Source organism: Euprymna scolopes, chromosome 46 (genome assembly GCF_053919585.1).
Source record: "Euprymna scolopes isolate OS-2025 chromosome 46, ASM5391958v1, whole genome shotgun sequence".
Classification (NCBI taxonomy): domain Eukaryota; kingdom Metazoa; phylum Mollusca; class Cephalopoda; order Sepiida; family Sepiolidae; genus Euprymna; species Euprymna scolopes.
The window spans coordinates 194652526-194670144 of NC_136527.1; the positions used below are offsets into that span (position 1 = coordinate 194652526).

The 17619-nt window shown below is 31.4% G+C and overlaps 1 protein-coding gene across 1 annotated transcript; it reads right to left on the reverse strand.

Moving 5' to 3' along the window:
* Window positions 1-215: 215 nt before the first annotated feature.
* Window positions 216-13689, reverse strand: LOC145271441 (uncharacterized). Its single transcript, XM_080126970.1, has 2 exons — window positions 13365-13689; window positions 216-2089 (listed from the first exon to the last, which is right to left on the reverse strand). Exon 2 carries the CDS (start codon window positions 1486-1488, stop codon window positions 367-369), a length of 1122 nt encoding a protein of 373 aa, XP_079983096.1. The 5' UTR covers window positions 1489-2089; window positions 13365-13689; the 3' UTR covers window positions 216-366.
* Window positions 13690-17619: the final 3930 nt, after the last annotated feature.

Below are 17619 nucleotides of genomic sequence, written 5' to 3' on the forward strand. Positions count from 1 at the left end.
GTTAGTAAAGAAGTTGAGAACATAATTTTCCTCTCCCCAATTAACCATTTTATATGTTGTAGTATATCTTTTATTTTGGTATCTTGGTCTTACTGGATTCCAGGACAAGAATTTATCTAGCCTGGTGGAGTATCAAGCTTCGTGCTGCTACTTGAGGTAACATCACTTGGAGAAGGTGTACCATTCCTTGTAAAAGCTAATCTGGATTAACCATAGTGAGATCTTGTTTGGTCAGCAAATACTATGTGATTTTGAATATCTAATCAAGATTTACGTCTATGGAAAAAGTATCCTCATGCCAGGTTGTTCCGACAAACCCCTGTACAGAGGGGCATAAGACACTCAAGGACAGTGTCTAGTAGGCATTTAAGTTCGCTCCAAGGTGTGAGATCTCATGTGAACATTTAAAAATGATTTTCTTGAAAAAGAATATCCACATACTTTACACAAATATGGCTTTTCCCCAGTGTGTGTTCTCATATGAATCTTTAAATCCCATTTTTGAGAAAATGAATATCCGCACACTTCACAAGAATGTTTCTTTTCCCCAGTGTGAGTTTTCATATGTCTCAGCAAGTTTGATTTGTTAGAAAAAGTATTTCCGCACACTTCACATGAATGTGGCTTTTCTCCAGTGTGAGTTCTCATATGAATCACTAAATTTGATTTTTGAGAAAAGAAATGTCCGCACACTTCACAAGAATATGGCTTTTCGCCAGTGTGAGTCTTCATATGTCTCAGCAAGTTTGATTTGTAAGAAAAAGAATTTCCGCAAACTTCACAAGAATGTGGCTTTTCCCTATTGTGAGATTTCACATGTCTCAGCAAGTTTGGGTTGTTAGAAAAAGAATATCCGCACAATTGACAGGAATGTGGCCTTTCCCCAGTGTGAGTTCTCAAATGTGTCACTAATGTTAATTTTTGAGAAAAAGAATATCCGCACACTTCACAAGAATATGGTTTTTCGCCAGTGTGAGTTTTTATGTGTCTCAACAAGTTTGATTTGTTAGAAAAAGAATATCCACACACTTCACAAAAATGTGGTTTTTCCCTTGTGTGAGTTCTCATATGTCCTACCAAGTATGATTTGTTCGAAAAAGATTGTCCGCACACTTCACAGAAATGTGGCTTTTCCCCAGTGTGAGTTTTCAAATGTGTCACTAATGTTGGTTTTCGAGAACAAGAATATCCGCACACTTCGCAAGAATATGGCTTTTCCCCAGTGTGAGTTCTCATATGGATCAGTAAATCCGATTTTTGAGAAAAAGAATATCCGCACACTTCACAAGAATGTGACTTTTCCCCAGTGTGAGTTCTCATATGTCTCACTAATGTTGATTTTCGAGAAAAAGAATATCCACAGACTTCACAGGAATATGGCTTCTCCCCAGTATGAATTCTCATATGAATCAGTAAATCCAATTTTTTAGAAAAATAATATCCGCACACTTCACAAGAATGTTGCTTTTCCATCGTGTGAGTTCTCATGTTTCACCAAGTTTTATTTTTCAGAAACAGAATATTTGCACACTTCACAAAAATGTGGCTGTTTCCCAGTGTGAGTTGTCATATGTGTCAAAAAATGCTGATTTTAAGGACAGGAATATTCACACCTTCAGTTTGAGTTCTCATATTAATCAGTAAATCCGATTTTGAGAAAAAAATATCCGCACACTTTACAAAAATTTGGCTTCTCTTTAATTTGAGTTCTCATGTGTCTTTAATGTTGATTTTCGAGAAAATTAATATCCGTCCACTTCACAAGAATGTGGCTTTTCCCAGTATGAACTCTCGTATGTGTCTTTAATGTTGATTTTTAAAATCAAGAATATCCACACAATGCACAAGAATGTGATTTTTACCTTGTGTATATTATTATGTCTCACTAACTTTGATTTTTCAATAAAAGAATATCCACACACTTCAACAGAATGTTGCTGTTCCCCAGTGTGAGATTTCATAAGTCTCACTAACTTTGGTTTCTTTAGAAACAGATTATCCACACAGTTTACACGAATGTGAGTTTTCTCCAGTGTGAGTTCTCGTATGCTTTATTTAATATTCATTAAAAACATTCCAGCAGGAACATCTGCAAATAAAAAATAAATAAAATTCAATATTGTTTTTTTTTCGTGCCAACAAAACAAGAAACATAATTTTATAAAACATTTAAAAATCACAGAAATAAACTCTTAATTCACATTTATATTGTTTAAATAGTTAATAATATTCATAGTATTTTTTAATAGATAAAGGAATTATGCAATTAATAAAGTAAAATAAACAATAATATAGTAGGAATTTTTAGAAACGATAAGCATACTACTAGCATAGTTATTACTGCTAAGAATACAATAATATTGTTAGCAATGGACATATAATACTTTTATAATAAAGAAAAAGGTGAATTTAAATACGAAGTATACTTTTAAAGTTAATAATCCAAATCATTATAGAATCCAGTTACTTAGCAATGGTTAATAGGATTGTCTTTTAAAGTACTTTCATTTTAAGTCACACGCATAGAAATATATTGTCGTTTATTATTAACTAGTCTGGGTGCCCGGCGTTGCCCGGATGTTGTGAAGTGTGTGTGTGCAAAAAAAGTGGTAGAAGGCAAGCAGACTCGAACCCGTACCGCGATTGGGGAAAAGAACGTGAAGAAAAACGTGATATTCTTGCTGTTGCATTCATCGGAAAACCGGAAGTGACGAAAGTTAAGGCTAGTCAATGTAAAATTGGGGATAACTTTTTTAAAATATGGCGAAAAAAGCAACTCATAATTGTAAAAAAGTGCTCAGTTGAGGGTGAAGGAGTTAATGTTTTTAGCCAATCTTTTGATATTTGTTCTCCGAAGGATCGCGCTTCCAAACGTGATCTCGTGAAAATCCGTCGCCTCTGTCAAAAGTTTTAGGCAGGTATACATACATACATACATACATACATACAAACGGACAGCTTTGATTTATATTATAGATGTTCTCAATATTTGTATTAAACTGTGTGCAAATATAGCCGTTTATTTGTTCTCGATATGGCTCGTGCAACAACCTGTATCTGTATTAAACTGGTTATTTTGCAAACATTAAACATTTGTTAATACTCAGAATAGTGACTTTTATAGAATTAGGTTTTGTTTTTTTACTTTTTATTTTTAGATTTCAGTTTTTTCATTCAACGAAATATTTCATCCCACATTTTTTAATGCATTTTTATATTTCCTATATTTTACTACCCAAATGATATAAGCAGTTTTAATGATCGATCATCGCGATTTTATTTTTAAACTTAACGTCTGATTGTGACCCAACGTTTCTCTCTCTCTTTAAGGTCACCCCACTGACCTTTGGAAAAACTTCGACTCCTGTCGTTGAAATCTCTGAGAGGCGGTCACATCAGATTCCTGGTATGCTGAAAACGAATAACAAAACTCACGCAGGCATGAATTCTATTTCTACTGAAGGTTAATTTCACAAAATATATTTACAGACTTTTTTTACAATATGTTGTTTAGCTCTTAGCAAGTTTTAAACGTCTGAAATCTTTAGTCTTCTCTTCGCAGACGGCACTCAGAGGGGTAGGGATAGGGGGCGTTATCAGTCCTTGGGGAACGGCGACATTTCACGCAATCTGTTCCCCTTGGAATCAAACGAGAATCTGCTTAATCTTTGAGCGGGTTAACATTATATAGTGAGAGGGCGTCGGAGTGGAAAGTTTCATAAGCCAATCAAATTACGACATGCAGGTGCGGATTATATGTTTGCAGCTCGACTTTCGTCGAGAGTTTGGAAATCTGGGGACCAAAATCAACACTCAATTCCCATGACCTCAAAAGGTCACGTCCCATCATTCAGACAGCCACAGTCTGAATGATTCTCTAGGTTGGCAAGTACAGTCGATTATTCTAACATTCTCACATTTCCTGTTGTCCACCTCTCAAACAACAATATATCTCTTATTTTCAAACAAAGCTAAATATATCTATATTTCAGTTCAAGTATTGGGATATCCGCCGTTGCCCGAGAGATATTAAAGCTATCTTATTGTCACCCGGCTCCCCAATGAGGGGCAAATCGCTCCCTCAGTTCGATCACGGTACATGATAATACATATTTGTATACACAAAAGAAATCGAAAGCAGTGAATTAGTAAGGTTTTATTTTTTATTATTGGAATTTAACAAATTGTTACTAGAATTCAACGAATTATTTCATCCAACTTTTTCTAGCGTTTTTTTTATTATTCTTATATTTGTATAGTTTTGTTATGATTTTTCATATTTATTTCTTTTTTTTTTTCACCTTAAATAAATTAGTAAAGTGTAGTAACATTGAAATCTCATTAAGGATTTTAATATGACATTTAGAATGGACCTATTCTTATCATGGTGTACGAACAAAACTTATTTCTTCTGCATATCGGTGTGTCTAAAATATTTTATTCATAACGGGTTGATGTATTTTACTGGAATTCGGATTTTAAAACATTCTAATTCGCTTGAGAATTACGTTTCCTTTTGAGACTAAGAAAACGTGAACATTTTCTGCTTTGATAAATTAATGAAAAGTATGCGAATTAAATGTTTAATAAAGTTACATATGTTCATCGTTGCAATTTTAAGATAACCTTATTGAATACATACATTATAAACGTATATCTCTTTTAATGAAAACTCATATATATATATATGTGTGTGTGTGTTTGTGTGTGTGTGTGTTAATATTACCATCGTTATTATGAGAAATATATCTGTTAGGAAATGGATCGAAAAATAGAGGGAGGTGTGTATATGTATGTGTGTGTGTGTGTGTGTGTGTGTGTGTGTGTGTGTGTGTGTGTGTGTGTGTGTGTGTGTGTGTGAATATTACCATCGTTATTATAAGAAATATATCTGTTAGGAAATGGAGCGAGAAATAGAGGGAGGTGTGTAAATTATAATTTAATATATAAACGATTCGACCAACTTCAAAATAAATTGTCATTATGGTAAACATTGTAGTTTTCTGAGAAATCACATAAGTTTTACATAAACACATTTTTGACAAAAATCTAAAAGTCATTATATTCTTCGAATCACATATGATTTTAATAAAATAAGCAAAAATCTAAATTTCAGAATGAATAATATATTTAAGGTGATTTTTTTTATTGGGGATTCATAATTTTTAATTCGTGTCGGTTATCAAGCAAGGCGAAATCAATAACTTTATTTAAATTTTAAAGATTATTTTAAATTTTAGTGAATGATATTTTTTATTAACATTATTTTTCACATAGAGATAATCATATATCAAAGCCGGGGAGCACGTAAAGATAAGAGTGATTGAGTGTATATAAGTTAATTGGGTAATATCGTAGTAATCGTTAGTCGTGGAAATTTGGTAAATTGGATTACTTAAGAGGACGATTCATCGGGAATTCGTTACGTTAGATTACAGATTACCAAATTGTAGTCAGATAAAAATCAGGTAAACTGTATCGGGTTTCACGGGATGGCAGTTCTAAGTAAAAAACCTTGTTCATGGAATCTACACTTAGGTTTAGGCACAGATAAAGAGCGAGGAAAATTATTGATAGTGATTTCAGCTAGACGGGTGTTTTTCGTGAAGGTTTGGCGAGGGGAACCATAGATTGGAACTCAGCCGAGCACTTGCAACGTCTCTGCTGTGGGAAAGAGCTTGCAGGGAAAAGCAAAGAGCATACCCCATTAGGCTACGAAATATATTTGTCAAAGCAGCCTAATATATTTCTTGCAACTCCTGCCCAAAAGTTGGCCACAGTACTCCATTCTAGTACTACCTAACTTTGATATATTAAGAGCAATTAACCTAGAATGGAAGCCTTTGTCGAGAGATTCATTAATCCTATGAGATAACCGTTCGCATATCTGATGTAGATCTAGCAGAATTGAAACCATATTGCATGTCACTAAGAAGGTTATTTTTTGCTGAGGTGGTTGATTACTTCTCTATTTAACACATATTCCAGCAATTTACTCACGAATCATAGGAGACTTATTGGTCTCTACTGATAGAAAGATGACCGATTACCTGAATTTTTAAAAACAGGTTATTTGATGAGGTTTTCCAGGGCATTGGAACGCAATTTAAATCAAGCATTACTGATTTTTGTAAAACATTCGTTAAAAAAAATATTTACAAAATTTTTACATTTTTTCATGACAATTAGTTTATTTGTTTTACAATTAGAATGGAAGTCCAGGCTTCTATTTGTTTCACCCGATGTTTTAACGAAAGGAAAATATCATGTTTCAAAAATCACGTAAATTCTTCAAGTAGTTTTATTTTTAAATAAGAAAGTCAAATGTTATGAGTGTTGGAGAAATGAGTAGCTACTAAATTATGCAGTCGAAATTACCTGAATATTACTGAATTGTTTAAAAAAAGACAATTGTAATCGTGTTAGCGAGTGAAAATTGCCGTTATCTTATTTAAATCAAAACGGAAAATTACCTCCGTTTTGAACTCTCGTGTCTTATGATCGTTTTCATCAAATTCTATTTTTATTTTCTTTAATAAATAATTTTCTATCTTATCGATTTTCGAAATTTTTTGATATAATAATCTTAAAAGTATGAAGCAAACGTAGATACCAAGGTTTTCATGTGAAATTCAGTATTACGATTTCCGAAATTTCATCACAATAGTGTAGAAACTCCTAAAGGTCGAACATGGCGCTGCTCAAACTATGTGTTAATGCCCAACGAAAAACAAAATTGGAAAAAGATGCTGTTTCGGTATGAGTGAGAAGGAAAGGACAATTTGAGAAATCTAAACTTCTTTACTGGAAAAATATATTTTGTTTGTCCATCATTTGAGTAAAATATGGGACCAGAGCAATTTGAAATAAATTTGAAATTAAAAACAAAAAAAAAACAGTAAAACGAAACGAAATTTTAATTTCCATTCCATTTTTAAAACAACCCAAGAAAAGAGTGCTTTCGACAATTTTTAACTTCTATTCTACTTGAAATTATTTGTTTCTGTGTCATTTTTTTGTAATTCATAAAATTTGTACTTATTTTGACATGACAAGTACGTAATTCTGTTTTCGTTTAAAATACGTTAGTTTAAAAGATCACTAATTTACACACGCATCAAGATATAAAGATGTACATTTTAAATTTTCATTCACAACTATTTTATAACGGTGCCCGGAAAACTCGTCCCGGGAAAACTCGTCTCCGGAAAACTCGTCCCCTTTCGCTAGGTAGGAAAACTGGTCCCTTATTGAATAAATATCGATTGAAAACACATTTTATGATCGTTCTGGAAGGAGATATTGTTTTTTTTAAATAGACTATAGCCCCATAATATTTTTTGAAAATATTTTTACTTGTTTAATTTTTTTTTTAATAAAATCGATGTTCTAAGTGTCCGTTTTCTACCTAACTGGCTAAGTTTTTAGTGGTTTCACTTATTTTAAAGCGTTTATTATGTTCATAAACGAGACCGCATTTTTTTATATTAATATAAAAAGAATTTACTTATTTTCTGTTGTTTATAAAAGGGTAAAATCGATTTTTCTACCTCGCCGACTATGTTGTTTGTTGTTTAATTTATTTGGAATCGTTTATTCGGTAAAGAAAAAAAACCACAGAAAACAAACAAAAAACATGTCGAGTGTTACGTGAGAACGAGAAATAATGTCCGGTATATCACATCTTGGGGTCTTGATAATCGTAAAAAAAATAGAAAATTAAAGAAATTACTGAGAGAGATTTGGTTTTAAAAAGAAAATAATAAAGTTTAATATTTTTTAAAATATAATTTAGAGAGGGGGGGGGGGTAAAAACTGTATCTTCCCCCGAAAAACAACCAACAAAAAATGAAATTTAAAAGATTCTTGATAAACGATAGAGAAGTTTTCAATAAAATTGATTAATAAATTTATTTAGTGATTACTTTTTCTCTTAATGATTAATTTTAGAATTTTGAAGTAAAAATTAACAAAATTAAAAATTAGTTAACGAGAGATTGTTAGCACATGGGGCACATGGCATCTCTCGCGCCAAAAAATATTTCGCTTTTAATTTATCAGTTAATTTTTGCAAAATTTAACAGGACGACAATAAATGCTGATAATTGATAAAATTATAATTTTAAATAACGCATGAGTGCATTTGGTATGAGAGAAAACAAAAGCATAACAAAAAAAAATATCATAATTAAAAAAACCAAAGCAAAAAACTACCGAAGAATCGAATCGCTCCCTGTTTTTTAATTTTTTTTTTATTGTTTTTATGACTCCAAAAAAAAAAACAGCATTAAAATAAGAACAAACGAAAAATTGTAATTAACTTTGTATGAACATAATAAACGCTTTAAAATAAGTGAAACCACTAAGAACTTAGCCAGTTAGATAGAAAACGGACACTTAGAAAATCGATTTTATTTAAAAAAAAAAAAAAATTAAACAAGTAAAAATATTTTTTTTAAATGTTAGAGGGGGGGCTACAGTCTATTTAAAAAAAAAAAACAATATCTCCTTCAAGAACGATCATAAAATGTGTTTTCAATCGATATTTATTCAATAAGGGACCAGTTTTCCTACCTAGCGAAAAGAGACGAGTTTTCCGGGGTCAAGTTTTCCAGAGACGAGTTTTCCCAGAGACGAGTTTCCCAGAGACGAGTTTTCCCGAGACGAGTTTTCCCGAGACGAGTTTTCCGGGCACCAATATAAGTATAACATTTAAATAGGGGCTTTTTATTAGATCTAAAGTCGAAATACAAATTTTCAAATAAAACCAATGGTATCGTCTTTATTGACATGTCGAAGAAACGAACATATCCAAAAATTACTGAAAACGATAATGTAGACAATTTAATATCACTGTGAATATATTTTGAATACAATTGACGAAAATTGACGTTTGGTAAATAAAAGAAACCAAAGAGATCGAATCGTAATGAGGGAAGTATTTTTTTTTTAATCTTCAGCATTTTTAGCAGAACTTTAGGTACTTGTACAGTTTAATCAAGGTATTAAAAAGTGAAAATATCGACAAAAAAAAAAATTATATTGTACGTATTCGTTTTGGACTTAAGATCTACGAAAAGAAACTTTAATTTAATTTGATCGAGTAGTCTTTTTTTTTTACAGCGGAAAAACACGTTCTTACGATAGAGCATTGAAGTCAGCCATTATGTAATTTGTTGAACACGTCACGGGGAGATAACTCCATGTAAAGTTCCGATACTCCTTCCCCATTTTTATTACTAGCTTTTCTTCCTAAAATTGAACCTTTTGATCGGTATCATAGCAAATTGGTTTTTAGCTGTAAAAAAAAAAAAAAAAAAAAAAAAAAGAACACTACTTGGTGAAATTAAGTGAAAGTTTTTTCAGAGAACATAGTTCCATAACGGATACGTGCAATATAACCTTTTTCGATATTTTCATTTTTTTATGGCTTAATTAAACTGTACAAGTACCGAACTTTAATCTTTTCGAAATTTGTTTAGTTATTAATTAATGGTCTACACATCATCGTTTTTTTTTTTTTTGTAATTTATGGATATTATTGCGACGAATTTAGGATAATTCATCCCCAGAAAACTCGTACCCGGAAACCGACACTTTTTGCTAGGTAGGAAAACTGGCCCCTTATTGAAGAAATATTGATTGAAAACATATTCTATGACAGTTTTTTTTAAATATATTGTTTCTAAAAGAGAATACACATCCCATAATATTTTTAACCATACTTTTACTTGTTTAAAAAAAATAATAATAATTGATTTTTCTAAGTGTTCGTTTTCTGCCTAGCTCCGAAAGTATTTGGTGGTTCAACTCATTTTAAAGAGTTTATTTAGTAAAAAAAAAAAAAAAAAGAAAAAAAAAGTACTATCCGACATGAGATGATTACGTCTTGGGAGTCTCGATAATCGCTGAAAAATAGAAAATTAAAGAAAATACGGCGGTAGATATAGTTTAACAGATATTGTTGATTATGTAACGAAACGGAACGGAAGACACGAAAAGCGAAACCCTATATTTATAAAAAAAAACTTACTTTAGTTTTTAACATTTCTTGTGTTATTACGAACCAATCAATAAAAAGAAAACACTTCTTGTATTACCAAATAATAAAACAAATATTTTATTTAGAAAATTTGGTACTTCATGGGGAATGTGGGCCCTGAATAAACAGATTTTTACTTTAATGATTGCTCCCTCAAAGCGCATGCGCAAAAGGTTTTCTTTAGTTTATTGAATCGCGAAAACTTTTTGAACGTACTATTTGAGGCCAAAATAAAAAAAAAAAAGGAAAGCATTATTTGAATATGTATGAAAAATGATTTAACGAAATATTAAGAGGAGAAACTAAAAAATTAAAATGAAATAAAAGTAAAATAAAAACAATCACGAATTAAAAGTATGAATCAAATCTACCCAAAGAAAAAAAAATAAAGTAAATACGCGATTAAAAATAAACGAAGAAAGTGAAACGCTTTGAGGGAGCATGCATTAAATAAAAATACCGTTTACGCAGGGTCCACGTTCCTCGTAAAGTACCGAAAAATTAATTTAGTTTTAACACTTTTTGTTTTCACGGAACAACAACGGGCACTTTTGTAGTATAAGGACGGCAGCTATCTCTTCTTGACGTATTTCTCTAAACTGTCTCCTGGTCGCGCTTCTTCTCGGTCAAAAAACATTTAAAGTGTTAATTTGTTGTCAACCCTCCAAATTCGCTTTAATTAAAAAAAATGTTCCATTTTAATTATTTGTTTGTCAGACAAAAAAAAAAAAAAAGCGATTTTACTCTAAATCTTTATCCAATGTAGTTTTTATTACAAAAATTTATTTATTATAATTATATTTTCTTACGCAGACTTTTAAATAAATGTTTTTACAATTATATATTCATCCATTTTAATACAAGAAATGTTTTGGTTTTCAAGTATTTTTCTGTTCGGAAAAAAATCTTATTTGTTACTTATTTGCCGTGTTCTTCGACCAAGGAGAAATTGGAGTTATCTCCCCCTAACAATAGCCGCCGTCTGCATACTGCAGAAATGCCCCCGAAATGACTTTTAAACGATACCCTCCTCTCCCCAAGTAATAACGTTATTATTTTGGGGCGGTGCCAAAAATACATAAGTACCATGTTTTCTTTTCTGTTGTTTCGTATTAGTACAAGAATTAAATTAAATCTTCTAAATAAAATAATTGCTTTCTTTGATAATACGTAAGCGTTTTCTTTTATTTTTGTTTCGTAATAACAAACAGTGTTAAAAAGTGTTAAAGTTAAAGTATTTTATAAAATAAAATTTATGTTTTCGTTTTTTTGTGTCTTGACTCCGTGATCAGGTTTAGTTTTTAAAACAAAAGTTAAAAAATATTTTTGTAAATATTATGGGATCTGTGTTCTCTTTTAAAGACAATATCTTCTTCAAGAACGATCATAAAATGTGTTTTCAATCGATATTTATTCAATAATGGACCAGTTTTCCTACCTAGCAAAAAAGGGATGACTTTTCCAGTCACTGCTTTTAACACCTCATGTTGTTTCCATATGCCATATAGTATATTACTATTTTCATATATTCTTTAATATTGCTCTATCTCACATGATCTAATCTTAAATATTTTTATATAAACATCTATAAAAGTATTTCTTGAATAATGATGACCTATCCAATATAGAATATTAAATAGTTTTAATATAAATAAAAATAAAATAATACTTTTTTTAAATATATTTATTTCATGGTTCCATACACTTTAATAATCAATATTTTTTAACACTATACCCATATAGCATGTTTGTGATTTGTTAAAATTCAAAATAAAAAAAAAGTTCTTTAATTTAAAGAACAATAACATGCTTTTAAGAATATATATTTGGGAAGAGAAAACCTACAAACGAAAACAAAAAAGCCAAAAAAAAAAAAAAAGTAGTAACGCATTGGTAAATAAGAACGACAAGATGGCCGACATTCAAACATTCAATTGAGATGTTACTTTCTCGCTTTTTTCTTACATTTGTTAAATTTTTTGTTACCTTTTTTGTTTGTTTGTTTTCTTCTCTGCTAAATACCTTTATATTCTTAGAAACACGTAGTCAGAGGGACCATTTTTTTTTTAGATGAAACCATTTTTTTTTATTGATTATGTTTCCTTTTACTTTACGTTCAGATTAAATTCTATTCTTATGAGCTGTTGTTTATTAATTTTTAGATGAAACTACAGGATAGTTTTTTTTTTCTCGCTGACTACGTTAAGCATGAGTTTCTAAATAAGAACGTTAGTATTTCTGATCGGTTCGTGTTTTGTATAAGTACCAAAAAGTTAAATTGTAATTTAATTTGAAAGAAAAAAAGTTTGTTCAATTTCGGATCCATTTATAAAACAAATGGATTTTTATTTTCCCAAAGAAATTGAAAATAAAAATAGCAAATTTCTTTCTAAAAATCCATGTACATATTTTGGAAGGATAAATAGTGAACGTTGAAGTGGACTACACAATCGGCAGCCATTTTGAGTGGAAAACTACGCATTTATCATTTAAATGTTTCTACTGTTTAACTTTTAAATTAAAGTTAAACTAAACCAAGACTCTCCTCCTATAAAGGGGGGTGTATTACTGTACACATAGATTCAAAAAAGTTGTCAAAAAACAAATATATAACAAATAAATGTTATCAAAGGCAAGATAAGTTACTTTTCTACCAAACTGAATATAATTTTCGTGTTTTTATTCAATTTAACATGTTTATTCAGCTCGAAAAACATACTGTGTTTACCGATGTATTGGACAATTCAAAATGGCGGCCGACTCTCTCTTAAACACGGTAAGTTCGGGAAAAGGTGTTATAAATAATAAACTAGACAAAATACTATTTAAAAAAACACCGAATATATGTCACGGTAATATATATTGAGCGAATTTCTAACAGTATTTTGTCTAGTTTATTATTTATAATACCTTTTCCCGAACTTACCGTGTTTAAGAGAGACTCGGCCGCCATTTTGAATTTTCCAATACATCGGTAAACACTGCATGTTTTTCGAGCTGAATAAACATGTTAAATTGAATAAAAACACGGGAATTATATCCATTTAGGTAGAAAAGTAACTTATCTTGCCTTTGATAACATTTATTTGTTATATATTTGTTTTTTGACTACTTTTTCGAATCTATGTGTACAGTAATACAAACCCAAAGGGTGAAATCGAGATTTTCATAGCAAAAATAAATAAATAAATAAAATAAATAAAATAAAAAATAAAACACTTGTTTCAAATGCATTAAAATAACAAAAAGTTATGGGAAAATAGGATTTCAAATGCATGGGATTGTTAAAAGTAAGGAAATAAAATATCGAAAAAAATCTTACCTTAAATAAAAAACGGATGAAAAAATTGATTATTACTATTTTGTTTGTTTTCAAAACAGGAACATTGGTCGATTTGTATTTCTTTACTAAATTGATCCAAACGTGTATTTTAAAAAAATAACTGAACGAAGAACGTAAGGATACAATGAATATAAAAATATGAAAATTTAAAAAAAAAGATTAAAAGCGACAAAAAACAATAAAATATTATAATAAAACTTTGTCAATTTTTAAAAGTTCGTTAATTACGTGTGATGAAACGTTTTCATATCAAATTTAGAACGTATTGTCCAATCATAAAACTATGATGAATAACGGTGGTAAATCGAATACGTCTAAGATATCTGTTCTGCGTTAGCTATCTGCTAACATATATATATATATATATATATATATATATATGTGTGTGTGTGTGTGTGTGTTTAAATATGTAAATATATGTATAGATATATTTATATATATATATATTTTTATATATATATGTGTGTGTGGGTGTGTGTATGTGTGTATTAAAAACATATATTTATTTATATATTCAGATATATTATAAGGTATATATTAATAAATACACATACATATACATATATATATAAATATATTTATAATTGAAAAAATATTTTTATTGCGTTTTCACTCCAAACAATGCACAGTGTCACTTTGACGTGGAGAGCTGGGACATAATTGCAAGGATACTATGTAGGGAGTTGAGGGACAAGATTTCTGTTTACTTTACACTTTAATTTTTCCATGATAGATATGATGTTTAGGTTAAATTCTTACGGTTTTTGTTGTTTAATAAATTTTAGATGAAACGACAGAAGATGTTTTATGTTCCCTCTCACCATAACGTTACTATTTCAGTATGGTCCGTGTTTTGTATAAGTACCAAAAAGTGAAATTGTAATTTAATTTGAGAGAAGAAAAAAGTTTATTAAATTAATGTTTGTTCATTTACGGATCCATTTATAAGACGAACTTATTTTTTTTCCTTATAAAATTAAAATAAAAAGGAACATATTTTTTAGCAAATTGATTTCTATAAATTCATGTACATATTTTTGGAGGCACTGATTGAAAATTAAAAAAAAAAGCATTCAAGTGACTTCATAGTCGGCAGCCATTTTGAATGAAAAACTGCACATTTTATCGTTTAAATTTCTTTACGCAAGGCTGTCTACGGGCAACGGAGAAATCGAGATTTACGCATAAAATTACACTGATTTAAAATGCATTGAATTGTTAAAAGTTAGGAAATAATTTTTTTTTAATCTTACCTTTCTTTGTAGGCAATTCAATAAAAAAAAATTGGACGATTTCTTTTTTGTTTTAATCGGAAAAATCTGAGGAGTTGCACGACGATGTTCACTCTACACAGGTCTCAACGCATTTTTCTTAAAACTGCCGCCTATGGAACACTGTTTGGCTGGTTTACTTCTCGACCGACTACAATATCGTTGCCTTCAAGTCCAATGTAAACAAGTTCGGAAAAGTCTGGCGTTGTTCACTCTACACGGGTCTGGATTTTTTTTCTTAGAACTGCCCACCCACGGAACACTGTTCGGCTTGTTTGCTACTTGACCGACTAGTTTGAAAAGTCTGACGTTCTTTACTCTACACAGGTCTGAACGCTTCTTTCTTAGAACTGTCCGCCCATGGAACACTGTTTGTCTGGCTTGCTTATTGACCGACTACAATAGCCTTGCCTTCAAGTCCAATGTAAACAAGTTCGGAAAAATCTGACGATGTTAACTCTACACAGGTTTAAACGCTTCTGCCCCCCCCCCACAGCCACCTGCTTTTATGGTGCCCGAGTCAACCTAAAAATCACATGTTAGACGTGATTTTTTGAGAATTGTGCGAGACCGTGGACATTAAAATTATTTATACCGAAGAATGCAAGTTGAGAATAATTTTCACTTTGACAAATTGCCCCCCCCCCCAATGTGGAGCGGCATATGTATTCTTTTTAAAATATAATTGTCAGTTGACTCGTGCTTCGTCAGTTACGACTCATCAGAGTAGCTGAATCTAGCGTGATTTGAAATCGGGACCCCATGATAAAAAGCCTAAACCTCTACCACTGGGCAATCTCGCACGACTGCTAGATTATCGAATTCCTTTGTTTTTTTATGTAGATGTTTTATTTGTGTTATATTGTGAGTCTTCGGCTGTGATCATAGCGTAGTATGTAAGTTAATTGTGGCAAGCGGGGCCAAGGACCAAAACATTATTATTATTATTATTATTATTCTTGTTGTTGTTGATGTTGCTGTTGTTAATTGATTCGAGCGACAGCGGGTCGCTGGATCACATTATGATTAGAAAAATAAACAATTGGATTGGAAAAAGTGATTGAGAGTTGAAATAATAATATCGCTAAAAGGAATGTGAAAATAGAAAATAGATGTAAACACGATTTTGGTTTGCATAAACAAATAACGAGGTTGAGGTTACATCAGCTGTTGGTCTGAGACACGTAATGAGATGTAAATTTAGGGAGATCCTAGCCAGTTGTTAGCTGGAAATCATAGAGAACGTATGACGCATGTGTTTCTAAATAATAACGTTACTATTTCAGTACGGTCCGCGTTTTGTATAAGTACTAAAAAGTCAAATTGTAATTTAATTTGTAAGAGGAAAAAATTTGTTTAAATAATGTTTGTTCAATTGCAGATCCATTTATGAAACGAAATTATTTTTATTTTTCTAATAAAATTAAAATAATAAGGAACATATTTTTAATTGCAAATTGATTTTTGTAAATTCATGTACATATTTTTAAAGGCACCGATTTATAATAAATAAAACGTTAAAGTGATTTCATAGTCGGCAGCCATTTTGATTGGAAAACTAAACATTTTACCGTTTAAATTTCTTTAAGTAAGGCTGTCTACAGGAAATGGGGAAATCGAGATTGACATATAAAATTACACCGACTTAAAATGCATTGAATTGTAAAAAGTTACGAAATTAAAATATTGAAAAGAAAATATTACCTTTCTTTGTAGGCAATTCAATAAAAAAATCGGATGATTTCTCTTTTGTTTAGATCGGAAAAATCTGACGAGTTGCACGACGATGTTCACTTTACATTGTTCTACTGGCTTGGCCATATCGATGCCTTCAAGTCCAATGTAAACAAGTTCGAAAAAATCTGACGTTGTTCTCTCTACACAGTTCTGAACACTTTTTTTGAGAACTGCCCGCCTATGCAACACTCTTCTGCTGGTTTGCTTTTCGACCGACTACAATATCGTTGCCTTCAAGTCCAATGTAAACAAGTTCGGAAAACTCTGACGTTGTTCTCTCTACACAGTTCTGAGCGCATTTTTCTTAAAATTACTCGCCTATTGAACACTGTTCTGCTGACTTGCTTCTTGAACGACCACAATATCGTTGCCTTCAAATCAAATGTAAACAAGTTCGGAAAAGTTTGACGATATTCACTCTACACAGGTCTGAACGCTTCTGCCCCCCCCCCAGCAACCTGCTTTCATGGTGACATGGCCCACTTCAAAATCACGTGTGAGACATGATTTTTCAGGAACTGTGCGACACCATGGACATTAAAATTATTTATACGAAATTGTATTTTTACTAAATTGCGAGTTGGGAATAATATGTATTGTTTTTAAAATGTAATTATCCACTGACACGTGTTTGGTCGTCTACGAGTCATCAGAGTTGCTGAATGTAACGTGATTCGCAATCACGCCTTCCATTATAAGAAGCGTAAACCTCTACCATCGCGTTTTGTTTTTCATGTAGATGTAGAGTTATTTGTTTTTGTTTTAATTTATTCGAAAATTATCGCAAACAAAAACAAATAAACAACATCTACAGAAAAACACTCGATAATCCAACAGTCTTGTGCGATGGTCCAGTGGTAGAGGTTTAGGCTTATTTCATGGGGTCACGCTAGATTCAGTCACGACGAAACACGTGCCAAGGAAACAGGAGCATGTTCTATACATATGTTTAGTCAGCTGGTGTACGTTAAAATGGCAACGTATTGACAGTTCATTTAGTTCGCAGTCACCTTCATTCAGAATCACATCTTTGCTCTCAGTCATCCCCTTTTCGAACTGGAGTTTTATCAAGTCTTTATTAGCTCCTTGTCGATAAAGGCTAAACGTGTTATGTCCACCTTTGCCTTTTCTTTGATTGTACCTGTAGCAGCAGCAGCAGCAGCAACAGCAGCAGCCGAAGATTCTCTGAAAAGCAATGACATGCAAATGACCATGATCGATTCGAT

Coding starts and splice junctions, on each gene's coding strand:
- LOC145271441 (XM_080126970.1), bottom strand. CDS start 1,488: ATGAGAACTCACACGATGGAAAAGCAACATTCTTGTGAAGTGTGCGGA.